This window comes from Suncus etruscus, chromosome 18, assembly GCF_024139225.1.
Source record: "Suncus etruscus isolate mSunEtr1 chromosome 18, mSunEtr1.pri.cur, whole genome shotgun sequence".
Classification (NCBI taxonomy): Eukaryota; Metazoa; Chordata; class Mammalia; order Eulipotyphla; family Soricidae; genus Suncus; species Suncus etruscus.
The window spans coordinates 17161026-17176625 of record NC_064865.1 but is presented as its reverse complement, the minus strand read 5'-3'; the positions used below and the strand labels follow the sequence as shown (position 1 = coordinate 17176625).

General features: G+C 52.4%; 2 protein-coding genes across 5 annotated transcripts in view; one reads left to right on the top strand and one right to left on the bottom strand.

The window, feature by feature from the left end:
* Window positions 1-15600, bottom strand: part of TCP1 (t-complex 1) — a 130514-nt gene that overhangs the window by 15526 nt on the left and 99388 nt on the right. The window lies entirely within an intron of this gene.
* PNLDC1 (PARN like ribonuclease domain containing exonuclease 1) lies at window positions 1721-15522 on the top strand. The gene is made up of 19 exons (XM_049765467.1): window positions 1721-1941; window positions 2179-2236; window positions 2594-2667; window positions 4642-4681; window positions 5272-5395; window positions 5514-5602; window positions 6845-6945; window positions 9551-9627; window positions 9709-9852; window positions 10243-10312; window positions 10884-10969; window positions 11108-11163; window positions 11915-11979; window positions 12865-12918; window positions 13034-13076; window positions 13829-13931; window positions 14437-14612; window positions 14692-14790; window positions 15340-15522. The coding sequence occupies exons 1-19, from the start codon at window positions 1866-1868 to the stop codon at window positions 15401-15403; spliced, it is 1599 nt and encodes a 532-aa protein (XP_049621424.1). The 5' UTR covers window positions 1721-1865; the 3' UTR covers window positions 15404-15522.

Sequence of the window (15600 nt, the reverse complement as noted above, 5' to 3'; positions counted from 1 at the left end):
GACAGTGGGGAGAGAGAGAAGAGATTATCCTGAGCCTGCCAGGAGCAATTTCTGACAGACCTCCCGGTGTGGCCCAAAAACAAACCAAAAAATTATACATCATAGTTCTAATATATTCTTTCCTCGTCTAAAAGAACAGTTGGAGTCTCACTTGGAAGATGGTTCCAGAAGGTTATTAAAACAAACATAGAATTGAAGGGAGGACATAGGAAGCCCATGGATTGAATTGATTGCTTTGCAAATGGAAAAAATAGAATTTAGCTGTCAGTGATGCAGTTAAGGATTTTTCTCTGCAGAAAAAGAGCAGTTTCTCAAACTTGCCTTCTTCGACTTTACCTGGATAGCCTCTAAAGTTCTTTCCTATATTCCTAGTAACACTGTTGGTTGAGGGCCAGCAGACCACAACTGTAATTACATCAAATTTTTATTTTGTTTGTTTGTTTTTTGGGCCACACCCAGAGATGCATAGGGGTTATTCCTGGCAATGCTTGGAAGATGCTGGGGATTGAACCCAGGTCGGCCACATGCAAAGCAAATGCCATACTCCTACTACTGTGCTATTGCTTCATCCCTCAAGGTAATCTTGAGAGAAGTCCAGAATCCTTAAGATTTTTTGATAGGAAGCTGGACATTTAGGTGGGGTAGGGAGCAAGCCCTCTCAGGAGTGCAGTGCCCCAGTTAGGGAAGGTTAACCCCAGTCACGTGAGACCAGTTGGTTATCAACTCTTGTCTTCAAACTCCTAGACTCAAAGTCTTAGACTTGATGAAGCCCCCATTTCCTGGAGATGCTGTTTCTCATGACCAGGGAGCTTAAACAAACGTGTGTACAGTGCAGACAAACTCAAGGACTTTACCATCACGGATCCTGGACACTATGACCTGGGACTTCTCAAAAGGCATCCACGTTATCTGGTTGGAGCTTAAGATCTGGGACAGAGGGGCCAAATCAATAGCATAGCAGGTAGGGCTTTTGCCTTGCATGCAGCCAACCTGGGTTCGATCCACAGCATACTATGTTTCCCGAACCTGCCAGGAGCAATTTCTGTGCGCTGCCAGACAACACTCCCCAGCAACTCCCGCTGTGGCCCTAAAACAAGACAAAAAAGATATGGAACAACTTGAGGGCAGGGAGGATCGTTCTTGCATGTGAGTAATATAAGGGCTCGAGAAGCCACAGGCTAGAAGGGCAAGATCACTGCACAGCGGGTTTTGGGGGAAGGAATAGAATCCCCTTAATGGGCTGCAGTTTTTATTTATTTATTTATTTTTTTTGCTTTTTTTATTTTGGGGGGGGCTGCAGTTTTGTTTCATTTTTGGTTTTATGCCTCTTTATTTTTGCCATTTCCAGCAGTAATTGGCGCCACCCTGGGCCTCCCACATGTCAAGTGCTCTCTGTAAACCCTACCATGGTCATTAACATCCCATTTGTGACAGACACCCTCCAGGTGCCAGATATCCGGTGTTCTTGCTTATTATCTCTTTGACTAAGAACTTGTACTTGACAAAGTTTTTCTAAATGCTTAAAAGAAGCTGACCAGGCTGGGAGGCAGGGAAGGAGGGACTCCCTGATGGCAAGGTAGGAAGAGGGGCTGCTACAATGGGTGCCAGTTGCAGAGCATTGTTTCCTGAACCCTGCCGGCAGGCACCCCATGTCCGTGCCAGTCTTGGGACCCCTGGAAAGGAGCTGAAATAGCTGCACGACAAGCAAGACATCGGGCTCTGCTCTCTGCCAGCAAAGGCTGGGCCTACCTCCATCAGGACCCACCCACCCAGTGCCCTGCGCGTGCGCCCTATTGAGGTCGCTGCGGAAGTGCGTGGCTGTACGGGGCTGCAGGTGGCATCGGGCGTGGCTGAGCGCCGTGGCCATGGACGTGGGCGCTGATGAGTTCGAGCAGAACCTCCCGCTGCTGCAGGAGCTGGTCCTGGGCGCGGACTTCGTGGGTATGGCGCCTGAGATCTTAGTCCCTCCACTGTGTCCCATGCAGGCCCCAGGGTTGGGGAGAGGATGGTTGGCCCGAGGAGAGGGAGAACCACCGCCCTAGCAGGCCCGGTTTGGTGGACATGCGTGCAACAGTGAACCCCACATAGTTGGGGAACGATCTGGCAGTTCAGTCCGCTGGTCAGGTTGAACCGGGGGACTCGGTTCTTTTTTGAGGTGTGTGTGTGTCTCCGTCGTAGGTCTGGACATCGAGTTCACAGGCCTGCGCTCCAACCTGGCCCGGCCACAGCAGATCAGGTAAAAGTGGGGCTCAGGGTGGTGGTGGGGAGCAAAGTGATTGGTACAGAGGGGAGGGCATTTCTTACCTGCAATTAGTTGACCTGGGTTTGATTTGTGGCATCCTATATGGGCCCCTGGAGCTGGGCCAGGAGTGAGTCCTGAGAGCCACTGGGTATGGCCCAAAAACCAAAAACAAAAACTGGAGCTTGAATGGGCAGGACACCCCTGCAGGCAGTGTTTCCAAAGGGACTGGGAGGCCGGACTTTTGGGGAGTCCTGTGGTGATTATTATTGGCTGCAGAGAACACACCCTGATGGCTAGAGGCAGCGTAGTCCTGGGTGGCTGAAGGGTCTCTTTGGTCTCCTTGACCTCTAGTCTCTTTGACCTGCCGGCTGAGTGGTACCTGAAAACCCGGCGCAGTGTGCAGCAGTTTACCATCTGCCAGATTGGTGAGTGTTCCCCAGATTCCCTCCTCCCCAAGTACTGTGTGTGATTTTTTTGGGGAGCCACATCTGATTGCACAGGGCTGATTTTAACTCAGAAATCACTTCTGGCAGGCTCAGATCATCTGGGAGTGCTGGGGATTGAAACTGGGTCGGCTGCATGCAAGGCAAACATCCTTTCTCTTGGGCCCTTTCGGGTTTTTTTTTCCCCCTCGGGCCACACCTGTTTGATGCTCAGGGGTTACTCCTGGCTAAGCGCTCAGAAATTGCCCCTGGCCTGGGGGGACCATATGGGACGCCGGGGGATCCAACCGTGGTCCTTCCTTGGCTAGCGCTTGCAAGGTAGACAGACACCTTACCTCTAGAGCCACCTCGCCGGCCCTGGCCCTTTTGTTTTTGAATGACACCTAGTGATGCTCAGGGGTTATTCCTGGCTCTCTGCTCAGGAGGAATCATGGATTCATGATTCATGAAGCAGTGGTCCAGCTGTGACCGTTTCAGTATGAGTGTTTTCTCACTCTTTTTCCTGTTGTGGTTTCTCTCTTGAGACTCAGAAATTGGGAAGAGGAGCTAGAGAGATAGCACAGCGGTAAGACTTTCGCCTTGCACGAAGCTGACCCGGGATGGACGCGGGATGAATCCCGGGCATCCCATATGGTCCCCTGAGCCTGCTAGGAGAGATTTCTGAGCGAAGAGCCAGGAGTAACTCCCTGTGGCACAAAAACAAAAATAAAGCAAAATAAAAAGAAATTGGGCAGAGAGCACATAGACCTTTTTTTGTCTTCTCCCTGCTTCTCACCTCTGCATGTGCTTGTCTTTTAAGCAAAACACACATTTGAAAGCAATTAAGAGCACATTTGACTTTCTAGCCCCTCTCTCCCCCTACCCCTCCCCCCCCCTCCCCCGCTGTTTTAGTTTGTTTGTTTTGGGTCATACCCGTGGTGCTCTGGGGTTACTCCTGGCTCTATGCTCAGAAATTGCTTCTGGCAGGCTCGGGGAACCATATGGGATGCCAGGACTCAACCACCCTCCTTCTGCATACAAGGCAAACACCCTACCTCCAAGCTATCTCTCCGGCCCCTCAGGGGGACCATATTGGATGCTGGGGATTGAACCTGGTTCCATTCCAGTTGGCCATGGCTCCGGCCCCTCCCACTTCCTTTTTGGTCTTTGGGATTGCACCAGGGTCTCACTCCTGTAAGGGAATGCTCTACCACACTCCTGGTGCTTTTTGGTGCTTTATATTTTGTTTGTTTGTTTGTTTGTTTTGGGGCCACACCTAGCAGGGATTCCTTCTGGCATTGCATTCAGGAATCACTCCTGACAGGCTCCTGGGATTCCTGGGTTCACCGCATGCAAGACAAATGCCCTCCCTGCTATGGTCTCACTCTGTCCTTTTTTCTGGTTTTAAAGTCATAAGTCATTAACTTAATATTTCTGTGCTTAAAGAACCAGCCACAGTGACTTGAAAATGAACTTCAAAAAAAAAAAAAAGAAAATGAACTTCAGTGTGAAGAATTACAATATAATACTTGTGATTGGAATCCTTTATTAATTTTTGTTTTGGGGCTATATCTAGCAGTGCTCAGGGGTTTGCCCTGGCAGTGCTCGAGTATCATATGGGATCCCAGGACTCGAACCTCTGTTCAGAGCAAATGTCCTCCCTGCTACACTATTGCTCTGACCCTCTTCTTTTACTAAAAAGGGTATTTTAAAAACTATACCTGTGGGTCTGTATGTGTGGGGAGACTAAGCTGGCAGTACTCAGGACCCCTGATACAGGGGCTCAAACCCAGTCTCCTGCTGCAGACCCTGTGCTCTGCTCTTGAATCCTGCAGTCTGTCCTTGCTCTCAGTGAAGGGGTTTCTTATTCCGAGGCCACCCACAGTCCTCTTGGAGGCATTTCTGGAAGTGACTAGGCTTGGTGTTTGATTGTCCACATGCTCCCAGGACTCACTGCCTCCTCTTTTATTCCCTTAGGACTCTCCATGTTCTCCAGTATTGAAGGAGAGACCAACAAGTATGCACAGACACCTTTGGCAAAGCCTGTGGACCTGGCCCAATTCTCTCTTCCCTTTGCACCCTGCCAACTCTCTTCCAGGATTCCGAATCCCCTTTATTAGCCCTGGATGCCCCCTCTTCTTGTCTCCTCCTCTTCCCCTCACTTTGTTTTGTTTTCCCCCTTAAAGATCCCTCTGACAGCAGGGTCCCTGCCTAGTCCCCTTCCCTGTAGCTTCTGGGATCCCCCAGAAGTTGGTAATCTATGGGGGGGGGTTAAAGGGTGAGACAGCATGGGTGGTGGGGCTCCCAGGTTCCCTTAGCTGGAAGGAAGCTTGGGTATTGGGCATTCCCTGGCCGCCCCTCTATATCATCTATTCATCAGACCCTGCTACTCTTTCCTCACCACTGAACTGATTCTTGGCTGCTTGGGTGGAGGAGTTGATTTTCGGTTTGTGGGTAATGTCTGGCAATATGGGGCTTCCAGCCTGAAGCTACTAGTAGGCAAAGCTCATCTGAAGTAGCCCTCTGAAGTATCTCCCTGGTCCTGTGGGCCAGTTAGAAAATCGGTCTCAGCTCTTTCTCCCCATGTCCACCTCATCTCAAACACAGGTACTTGGCCCATTCGTGCAACTTTTTTCTCTTCCCCACGACATTTGGGGTCTTGGATTCGGAATTCTCCTTCCAGGCTTCTAGCGTCCAGTTTCTGAACCAGTACGGCTTTGACTACAACAAGGTACAGCCAGGCCAGTTTGCAGCTCCTTATAACTTCCAAATGGTGATTGGGGACTGGCTTGGCTGGCTACCCAGCCTAGCTCCAACAAATGCCCCCCCCACTCCCGGCCTGTCTGCAGTTTCTCAAGAATGGGATCCCATACATGAACGAGGAGCAGGAGAAGAGAATCAAGCACAGCATCCTATCAGGGAACTGGACGGTGCGCAGGTAGGGTTGGGCCTATTGGGGTACCCCTGTGAGAAAAGCTGTGAGGCTGCAGTGCCTCCAGACTCTGGAGCTCCTGTCCAGACCTGGGGAAACAGGGTCTGTGGACTCGCCTGTGCTCAGAGAGGGCCTTGGGATGGTTAGGAACCATTGTTGGGAACCCTGCTGTGTCATGTTCGCTGCAAACTGAGGCCTTGGGGCAGATCCTTCCTGGCTGCCCCTGGTGATAGGATCAGGCCACTGGCTATGTCCTTCTGAGCTGGCCTGAGCACTCTTTGGGCTGTAGATTCCTTTTTCTTTTTCTTTTTTCTTTTTGGTTTCTGGGTCACACCTGGCAGTGCTCAGGGGTTACTCCTGGCTCTATGCTCAGAAATTGCTCCTGGCAGCTTCGGGGGGTCATATGGGGTGCCGGGATTCGAACCACCATCCTTCTGTGTCTAAGGCAAATGCCTTAACCGCTGTGTTATCTCTCCAGCCCCAGATTCCTTTTAATATTTTTTTTAAATCAGTTTGTTTTTGTTTTGGGGCCATGCTCAGCAATTGCAGGAGTTACTTCTGGCTCTGTGCTCAGAAATAACTCCTGACAGGCTTGGGGGACCATGTGGGATGTCAGGGATCAAACCTAAGTTGGCCTCATGTAAGGCAAATGCCCTCCCTGTTGTGCTCTCACTCTGGCCCTGGGCTGTAGATTCTTGGCCTTGGAGCTTGGGAGCTCAATTGGACCAACAGAGGCTCAGTGCTAACCCCTGGAGAAAGTGAGCTGACCCCTGGAGAAAGTCTGGCATCTGCTCTGTGGCAGCTGCAAGACCTTTTTCCAGTCTTTCTGAGCTTGAGACTCAGGAATCAGTGGACTTTGAGGCCCCATGTTCTTGCTGAACTCCCAGATTTAGAAGTAGAGGCCTGTGATGGGGTGGGGGTGTTAAGAGGGCTGGATGGACTGGGGTGTGCACTCAGTATCACAAGGCCCCAAGTTCTGGCCTTTCTGAGGGCCCTGGGGCAGTGGCTCAGTGGGCCCCACAGGGTCTGAGCATTGACTGTGGCCTGACGGCCAGGCCAAGGTTGGAAGTAGTGGCAGCCCTAGGCTTGGACCCCCACCCCCACTTGGCTCGGCTCTCAGAACCCCCAGTTGGCTTTTAGAACTTCCCTACCTGGTTCTCAGACACACCATCTTCCCTCTCAGTCCTGTTCTCCTCGGCTCAGACACACACACCCCTTTTCGCTACATTGGCTTTTGCCCCTTTCCAGTTCCCTGGATAAAGACCAAATCAAGGTGGTGATTGACGAAGTGACGAGGTGGCTAGACCTGGCCAAGGAAGGCGACTGGATGACCCTGCCTGGGATTGCAGGTGGGCATGGGTCCTGCAGGTCACCACTGTCAATACCCATTACCTCCTGGCATGGGCCTTTTGGGCACCACTGCATCCCACCAATGACATGCTGATGCTGCCCTGGCAGGCTCTTCCACCGTGTGTGTGTATGTGTGTGTGTGTGTGTGTGTGTGTGTGTGTGTGTGTGTGTGTGTGTGTGTGTGTGTGTGCCCTTTTTTTTCTTATAGTAAACTGCAGGCTCTTCCACCCAGTGTGTGTGTGTGTGTGAAATATGTGTGTGTGCCCTTTTTTTTCTATAGCAAACTGCTCTGATGCTGAAATGAATTGACATAATCGATAAGTTGGTCTTTAGTTTGTATTCAAAAGTGGAATTTTTTTTTTTTATTTGGGGACCACATCTGGTGATGCCCCGGGCTTCTCGGGAATCACTCCTTACAGACTCAGGAGACTATATAGGATGCTGGGGGTTGAACCCAGGTCAGCTGTGTGCAAGACAAGTGTCCTCCCTGCTGTGCAAGTGCTTTGGTCCTGAAACGCCAACTTAGCAGCCACACACAGGGTCCTCAAAGCTTTTCCCCATTGGCTTGGAGCCTCCTGGTCCTGCCTTCCTCCTGGGTGCCCTCAGGAGTCTCTCAGGTGCCTTCTGTGAAGTGTTGTTGGTTACTTGGCAGTCCTCACTGGTGGGTCTGAGCTGAGACAGGTTGCAGGCCTGCTGGGATCCTAGAGCACCATGGAGGGGACTTACTAATGCAGTTTTGGGGCTTCCCACACAGAGGCTTCCAGAATATCCTCTCTGGACTCACCTGCGCTTCTGAGGAGCTGCTCAGTCCCCTCCTGCTGGTCTCCAGGCCTTGAGCTGAATCCCTCCCCCTGCCCTGGTTGTCAGGACCCATCTATGGCAGGACACGATGGACCTATTCAGTACTGGGACACTTGCAGCCCATGAAACAGTATTGCTCACTGAGTGCATTTTTGTTTTTGTTTTGGGGAATGTATTTTTTGTTGTTGTTGCTGTTGTTTTTCATACAAGTCCTTTTTGTTAAGGGAGTAGCAGGATCACTTTTGCTTTTGAGATTCCCATACTGAATCCAGAGCTGTTTAGGGAGACTTAATAATGACCTGTTTTGTACTTTTTTTGGGGGGTGGCTGAAGCTCAGAAATCGCTCCTGGCTTGGAGGACCATATGGGACAATGGGGGATTGAGCCATAGTTCATCCTAGGTCAGTGTGTGCAAGGCAAACACCCTATTGCTTTTGCCACCGCTTGGGTCCTGTTTTGTACATTTTTGGTTTTGTTTGCCCACACTTGACCAAACCCCTTGCCCAGGAATTACTCCTGGCTCTGCACTCAGGAATCACACCTGGCAGGCTCTGGAGACCAACTGGGATACTAGAGATCAACCCAAGTCAGTGTATATAAAGGAAGTGCCCTTCTTGCTATACAGTCATTTCAGCTCCCTCTTTGTAATTTTAATTGAAGGAATTTTATTATCTGGTAGGTAGTCTTTTTTTTTCTCCCTCTTTTTAACTTGGGGAATGGCACACCTGGAGATGCACAGGGGTTACTCTTGTCTTTGTCTTTGCTCTCAGGAATCATTCCTAGTGGAGCTCAAACACCATGTGGGTTGTTGAGGAATCAAACCCAGGTCAGAGGTGTACAAGGCAAATGCATTTCCCTCTGTACTATCTCTCTGTCCCTCCAGGGGTAGCTTTTATTTGTAATCTGGTACATGGCAATATCTGTAGCCTACACAACAGACATTTGGTGCCCTCACTTTCAGAGGGACCAGGCTTCAAGAATGCTGCACTTACTTCCTGGCTTCTGTTTTTTTGTTTTTTTGTTGTTTTTTTTTTTTGATTCTTCCTCCTAAAACCATCCAGACCTTGTCTCCTCCCTCTTGTTTATCTCAAAGAAGAGAATACCACTGTCAGTGACAGAAGGATCTACAGTTTAGCAGCACTTCACTCTGGGGCTCCCCACTGCTGGGGGCAGGATGCCTGTGATTTGCAGTGTCCAGCAAGCTCAGAGAAACTTCTAGTAATAGGCTACAGGACTGATCCCTGGAAGTCTTGTGTTTAAACCCAGGTGGACAAAATGGAAAGATCTGGTATTAGTAGGAGGTTTCTGAGTGGCAGAAGGTGGACCCTGAATCTGGGGTATCTGTGCTGGCATTTCTGGGGTGAGGTGAAGTCTGGAGGGCGGAGTTGAGGGAGCCCTGATTGCCGTCACATGCACCAGAGCTGCCTACCTGTTCAGGTACCCCCAGGATCCGTCCCTGGGTGGTTTTCTGTTTGTTTGTTTGTTTGTTTGTTTGTTTAATTCTCTTTCTTTTCCCTTTTATGTTGTGATGACTGGAGATGGTTGTGATTTCTGGTGGGTGCTTTCCGACACAAAAGGGGAAGGACATCTGAGATTATCAAGCAGTAGGAAAGGTTGTAGGGAGGCAGGAATAGAAAGAGAAAGACTGTCAATAGAAAGAGAAAGACTGCCCGTCTCTGGGTGCTGAGGAGGAAAGATGTGGGTGGTGATGGTTCCCTGTTACCCTGTGTACCCTGGTCCCCTACAAGCCAGTGTTTCGAAACCCCTTGCAACCCCATGGCTTTCTGCCATCTCCTCGATACAGGCTTCCAGGCCTTCGAAGTGCAGCTGGTACTGCACCAGGCCCTTCCTAACATCTGGACAGTGCTAAAGGACCAGGGGGTGAGTTTGTGCCTGCCCTCATCCCATGCCCTGCCCCACTTGGCCTCCCTCCAAGCCCTGGTTCAGGCCACATGCCCGCAGGTGACAGTGAAGAAGGTAAGCCAGCAGCAACGCTGGTACCTGGAGAACGCATCGAGCAAGCGCAAGAGTTGCTGGCGGGAGAAGATCCTACTCTCGGCCCGTGGCTTCTCTGTTTTCTTCCAGATGCTGGTGAAGGCCCAGAAGGTAGGGTCTGGTCCGCATCCTCCTTTCTGGTCACCCCTTGGCTGAGCCTCCCGCCTCTGGCTCCTGCCTGCTCTGGCTCTGCCTGGCCCTGTTATAGCCTGGGTTAGGGCAACAATCAAAGCAGGGGTTCCCATGGCCATGATGGCAGCTGCCTCTCTGTCTGCGAGGCCCCTTCCTGTCCATCCATCCTTCCAACCACTGCTGTTGGAAGAGGGTTGGAAGAAGTGCCCAGCGGCCAGGTCTGTAGCAGGGTTGGGGAACTCTTTCTGCTCTGGGACTATGGGGGACTTCATCTGTGCCTTGGGACAGGGGTCAGGGTGCTGGTCCTTGTCTCGCCCTGTCCCTCAGTAAAACCCACCCACTTCCATCCCATCACTTCCTTCCAAGCAGCCCCTGGTGGGCCACAACATGATGATGGACCTGCTTCACCTGCATGAGAAATTCTTCCAGCCGCTGCCAGGTGGGTGCACCTAGGGATGCTTCTTTCCCAGTTCCTTCCAGGGGAGTCTCCAGGAGCCCTGAGGGCTTCATTTGCCATGTTGCCCCCCACCCCACAGACGTCATCACTCGGTCTTTTGCAGGCTTAGGCCCTTCTCTCCCTTTCACCACTGCTTCCTCTGCTGGGAGTTTAGCTGTGCTCTCCCCTGGAGTTTGGTTGTACCCTCCGGGAGAGTGATTTTTGTCCACCCAGGAAGTGGCATTGTGGGTCTGTGTGATGGCCACACCGTTTCTACCCTGAACGAGTCCATGTTGCCCACCCAGGGCTGGGTACAGCCAGGCGATCTGACCACCGAGGGGAGCTCAGTGGATTGGGTACGGGTTAGTGTGTGGGAGGCCCAGGCTCCTTCCAGCACCAGGAACCATCTTTGTGGGGCTGACTGTTCAGTCTGAGATAGAGAAACACCCACTGTTTAGCGGTCTGGGTGCCCTGGCCAGACTCATCACACATTTGCTGTGGACCAGCCCACGTGGGGTCTCCTGAGGCAGGAGGTTCGCCCCCTTGTACTCACTGGTACTCTCTGGGCCCTCAGAAAGCTATGATCAGTTCAAGATCAACATCCACAGCCTCTTTCCCGTCCTCATTGACACCAAGAATGTCACCAAGGACATCTGGAAGGTAGCGAGGGAGGGACACAGCTGTGGGGTGTGCTGTTCGGGATGGGGGTGAGGAGCTGGGTGGGGTGTCAGGCTTGTTCCTTCCCCTTAGCCAGGATCACTCTCTGGTACAAACATCTTCCCTACTGGCTTTCTCTAGGAACTCAACTTCCCCAGAGCCTCCAACCTCTCAGAAGTCTATCAAGTCCTGAACAGGTAAGGAAGGGGTTCTTGGACGCAGGAGTGCCCCACTGGGATATTTGTGGGCCCTATTAGCTGGGCTCTAACCCCCCCTCACTCCCGATAAGGAAGGCTCTCAAGAGTGGGACTTTACTGCCAGGGCTGTTTGCTGAGAGTCCAGCTGTCAGGATGGTCCCCTGTACCTGTTGCTCCAAGTGCCTAGCCATGACAGCATGGTGCATGGTAGACCCAAGTGAGAGACCCTGTACCCCAGCACCACAATGTCTGGGTGCTGTCTGGACACTCTGCAGAACTCCACAATAGGGGAAGTAGTCTGTGATGTCCTCTGACTGTAGGACTTCAGGACAGAGCTCAGTGCCCCCAATCTCCCCTGATCCCCCTCCTTCTCTTTGGAGTCTCCAGGGCTGTGCTCTATGGCTACCTGGGTAGTAAGTCTGTGCCCCCGCCCCTGTTAAGTGTGTCCCTGCGGCAGATATCCCTGTGGCAGGTGCCTCGAAGAGAGGTGTCCTCATCTTCTTGGGCCCCTCTGGCACCGTGTGGGCCAGTAAGAGCCTTGTGTCCTGCTTTCTCCTGCCAACAGGAGATGGTGGATACTGATACCAGTCTTTCTCTTCCTCTGGCAGTTGCAAAAGGGAAGTGCTACCCTGTGGTGTGGATTTCTGGGAGGAATAGTCCAGTGTGGGTGTCAGGCACTCTAGGAGGCAGCACCAGCCCCTGCTTCTTCACTGCAGGGCTGTGGTTCTCAGACTCACCTGTCCCCTCACAGTGACTTGAACCCCTCCAAGAGCTCAGGGCCTGTGATCGTTCATGCCAGCAAGTGCGAGAAGTACGGTAGGTCTGGGGAGAGGAGGACAAATCTGCCTTTTTTTTATTCCTTTTTTTTTTTTGGTTTTTGGGTCACACCCAGCGGCACTCAGGGGTTACTCCTGGCAGGCTTGGGGGACCATATGGGATGCCGGACTTGAACCACTGACCTTCTGCATGCAAGGCAAATGCCTTACTCCATGCTATCTCTCTGGCCCCTATTCTATTGTTTTTTCATCTTTTTTTTTTTTTTTTTTGGGTTTTGGGCCACACCCAGAGGCACTCAGGGGTTACTCCTGGCTCTCTGCTCAGAAATCGCTCCTGGCAGGCACAGGGGACCATATGGGACACCGGGATTCGAACCAACCACCTTAGGTCCTGGATCAGCTTCTTGCAAGGCAAATGCTGCTATGCTATCTCTCTGGAACCCCACTCCATTTTTTAATATCTTTTTAAATAAAGTTTTAATTTAATCACCATGGAACAGAGTTACAAAGTTGTTAATGGTTGAGATTCAGTCACTGGCCAAGATGCATCCCTTCATCACTTCACATTTCCCGCCACCAAAGTCCTCTGTTTCCCACCTTCCCCCTGCCTTCCTCTGTGGCACTTTTTCCTTCATTCTCATGCACTCTCATTCTCTCCCTTTTTTCCTTTTACACATTGGTTTGCAGTACTGTTAGTGCATATCACTTGCCCTCCTTTCAGCACCCAGTTCTTGTCCAGAGTTCTTCAGTTCCTTTGACTCGAGTCCATTTGTGCTTCCCCGATAGAGGGAGTCCCAGCCGGGCCACTAGGTACTCCGAGGAAGAGATAGGGTGGGGAGACTGTTCCCTATATCCATGCAAGGTAGGTGGACAGGAAGCGGATTGGACCTGCTCCAATCACTGTGCAACTTCCTCTCTCCTGCAGTGGAAACCCAGTACCCCCACGAAGCTGCATATGATGCCTTCCTCTGCGGATCGGGTGAGTGCCCATCTTCCTGACTCTGACCGAGACTGTGTTCCTTCTCTTCTCCCCAGCGGGGCTGCCCAGGGGGGAGGCGCCCAGGGCATTACAGGCCTGGCCTTTCCCTCCACAGTTCTGTTGAAAGTAGCCCACTTGCTCCTGCAGAGAGTGCATGGGTGAGTGTATTGCCTGTCTCCATGCTGGCCTGAGTTAGCCTGTTTTGGACCCTTCCCCATTGAGGATGGGCGAGACCCTACCCACCCCTGGCAGCCCAGGGGCCACAAGCGGTGAGATGCTTCTCATGTTAGATGCATCTTGTGCCTGGTGCTGGCTTCTCTGAGCCCTGACTGATTCCCTGACCACTCAGGAATAGTGGCCTAGGGCAGGGCCCAGGAGATGGGGTAGAATGGAGAGATTCTGTGCATCACACCCAGCCTTGCTCAGAGGTCCTGGGCTGGGTTGCACTGCCCTTTCTGCAATAGAACAGCAAGCGGACAGGCTTGCAGCTCAGATAAAGATTTCTCCAGGGGCCGGGCGGTGGCGCTGGAGGTAAGGTGCCTGCCTTGCCTGCGCTAGCCTAGGACGGACCGCGGTTCGATCCCCCGGCGTCCCATATGGTCCCCCAAGAAGCCAGGAGCAACTTCTGAGCGCATAGCCAGGAGTAACCCCTGAGCGTCACAGGGTGTGGCCCAAAAACCAAAAAAAAAAAAAAAAAAAAAAAAAAAAAGATTTCTCCGGTTTCCTTTCAGTGGGCTCACTAAAAGGGAAGATGATGTAGTGTGGGCATGGCTCTGGGGTGGCCCCTAGCTACTTTACCTTGGCCTGGACCCTTGAATGAGTCCCTAGAAGTCAGAGCTGGGAGGAGCAGTGCACACAGCACATGGGCCAGGCCACCATGCTGACCCGTTGGCATTGTCTGTGCCACTAGCGGTGCTATGCCCACCCCTGCACCTTCCTTCCCCCTGTACCTCGATGTGCTTGCTCCCTACGTGAACCAGGTGAACCTCATCCGTGCCGGGGTCCCAAAGATCGTGAGTATTTAACTGTCAAAGTGCCTCGCTCTGGTCTTGGCTGGGTGTTTTATTTTGAAGGGGAGGGGGTTGATGGGGGCCACACCTGGTGAGGAATAGGGCTTACTCCTGGCTCTGCACTCAGGGATCAATCCTGACAGTGCTCAGAGAGTATCTGAGATATCTGGGAATGAACCAAGTCAGCCATGTGCAAAGCAAATGTCCTCCCCACTGTGTTATTACTTGAGCCTAATGTTGGGGTTTCTTGGTGGCTTCCCACAGACACCCAAACTGGGTGGAGGGGCACTGCTCACACTGTCCCCACATACATGACCTTTCTCTCTTCCTGACCCTCTCATGGGGGATACCTCCCTTTGCCCCTGCCAACCCCAGATGGCCCCCCTGGCTCTCAAGATGGGCCTGGGTGCCTTGTGACAGGCTGGGTGAGACATTTTGCATCGCCCTGTCTTCTGAACTGCTTGAGTTCAGATAACCTCAGATTCATTCCTTCATTCCCGTCTTTCAGAACTTCTCAGGTCCAGATTACCCCAGCATCCGCCCCCCCATCCTCATCCTCAGTGTCCACCAGTGGCCGGGGGTCAGTGAGCAGCAGGTCTATTGTGTGTTCCAGAACCTCTGCAAGTTTGACGTGCGCCGCCTGGCACGTGGCCAGTTCCTGCTCCTGACCAACAAGTTTAAGGAGTAGGTGCTGGTCCCTGTCCTGTTCTCCAGGCCCCTTGCCCAGGCCTGCAGGCCTGAGCCCAACCATTCTATCCCATAGTGCCCGGAGCATCCTGAAGGAGTACCGGGACCACCCCACGCTGCAGGTGTCCCTGTACCGCTACTGGCGACACTCGCCCAACATCATTTGTCTCCTTCAGTGAGTGGCTGTGGCTCGTCTGAATTATGGTGGGCGGTGGGGCCTGTCTTGCTCTCCTGAGTCCCAGGAGGTACCAACCACGCTTGGGGCCTTGCTCAAGGTCACCTGCCATGGGCATGGGCCTTAGTACATGGGGCAACCCAGGATGTGAAGAGTGGGACAGACTGGATCCTGGCTCCCAGGACAGGAGTATGGGGGACTGAGCCCCTGACCTGGGAGGTGTCAGGTGTACTGAGGGGCAGTGGGGCCCCCTACAGTAATACAGGCCCATGTGATCCTTGGTGGTGACTTGGGGGGGGGTCTTAGAGACAGGCTTTAGACCCAGGCAGAGATGGGGGGCAGGAGAGCTTCAGAGAAGAAAGGCTGGTCTCACATTTGCTGGCTGCCTTCCATGGAAGATTCTGGAAGAAACTTGAGTTCCAAGGAGATTCTGTCTTCACTGCTGGTGCTGTGAGGATGGGAAGGAGGAAGCATTTGGGGACCAGCATGCCAAAGAAGAGAGTAGGCAGGCCTGTGCTCCACGACCCCTGACCTGTGCTTGTCTCACAGGGTCTGCAGCGTGGTCACCACCTGGGCACTCCTGGCATTTCTCCTGGGGAGATCAAGCCCTTGAAGTCATTCATGAGGCTCCCATAACTCCTGTCCTGCCCCACCCCAAGATGGCTCCTGCACTGCTGCGGGGCCCGATCATTGCACCTTGTCAGCCACCAGCAGCCCATAAAGGAATTTGTGCCCTGTGCTGCCTGTCTGGTCCTTCCAAGAAAGATGGGGTGTAGGAGGGGAAGAGGGCTCGGCCCTAAATAAGCCAGT

Bases quoted from the DNA above. Each gene is read 5' to 3' on its own strand.
- PNLDC1 (XM_049765467.1), top strand. From the start codon at position 1,866: ATGGACGTGGGCGCTGATGAGTTCGAGCAGAACCTCCCGCTGCTGCAG. The intron at 9,628-9,708 runs GTGAGTTTGTGC...ACATGCCCGCAG, and splicing joins CAGTGCTAAAGGACCAGGGG to GTGACAGTGAAGAAGGTAAG. The intron at 10,313-10,883 runs GTGGGTGCACCT...CTGGGCCCTCAG, and splicing joins ATTCTTCCAGCCGCTGCCAG to AAAGCTATGATCAGTTCAAG.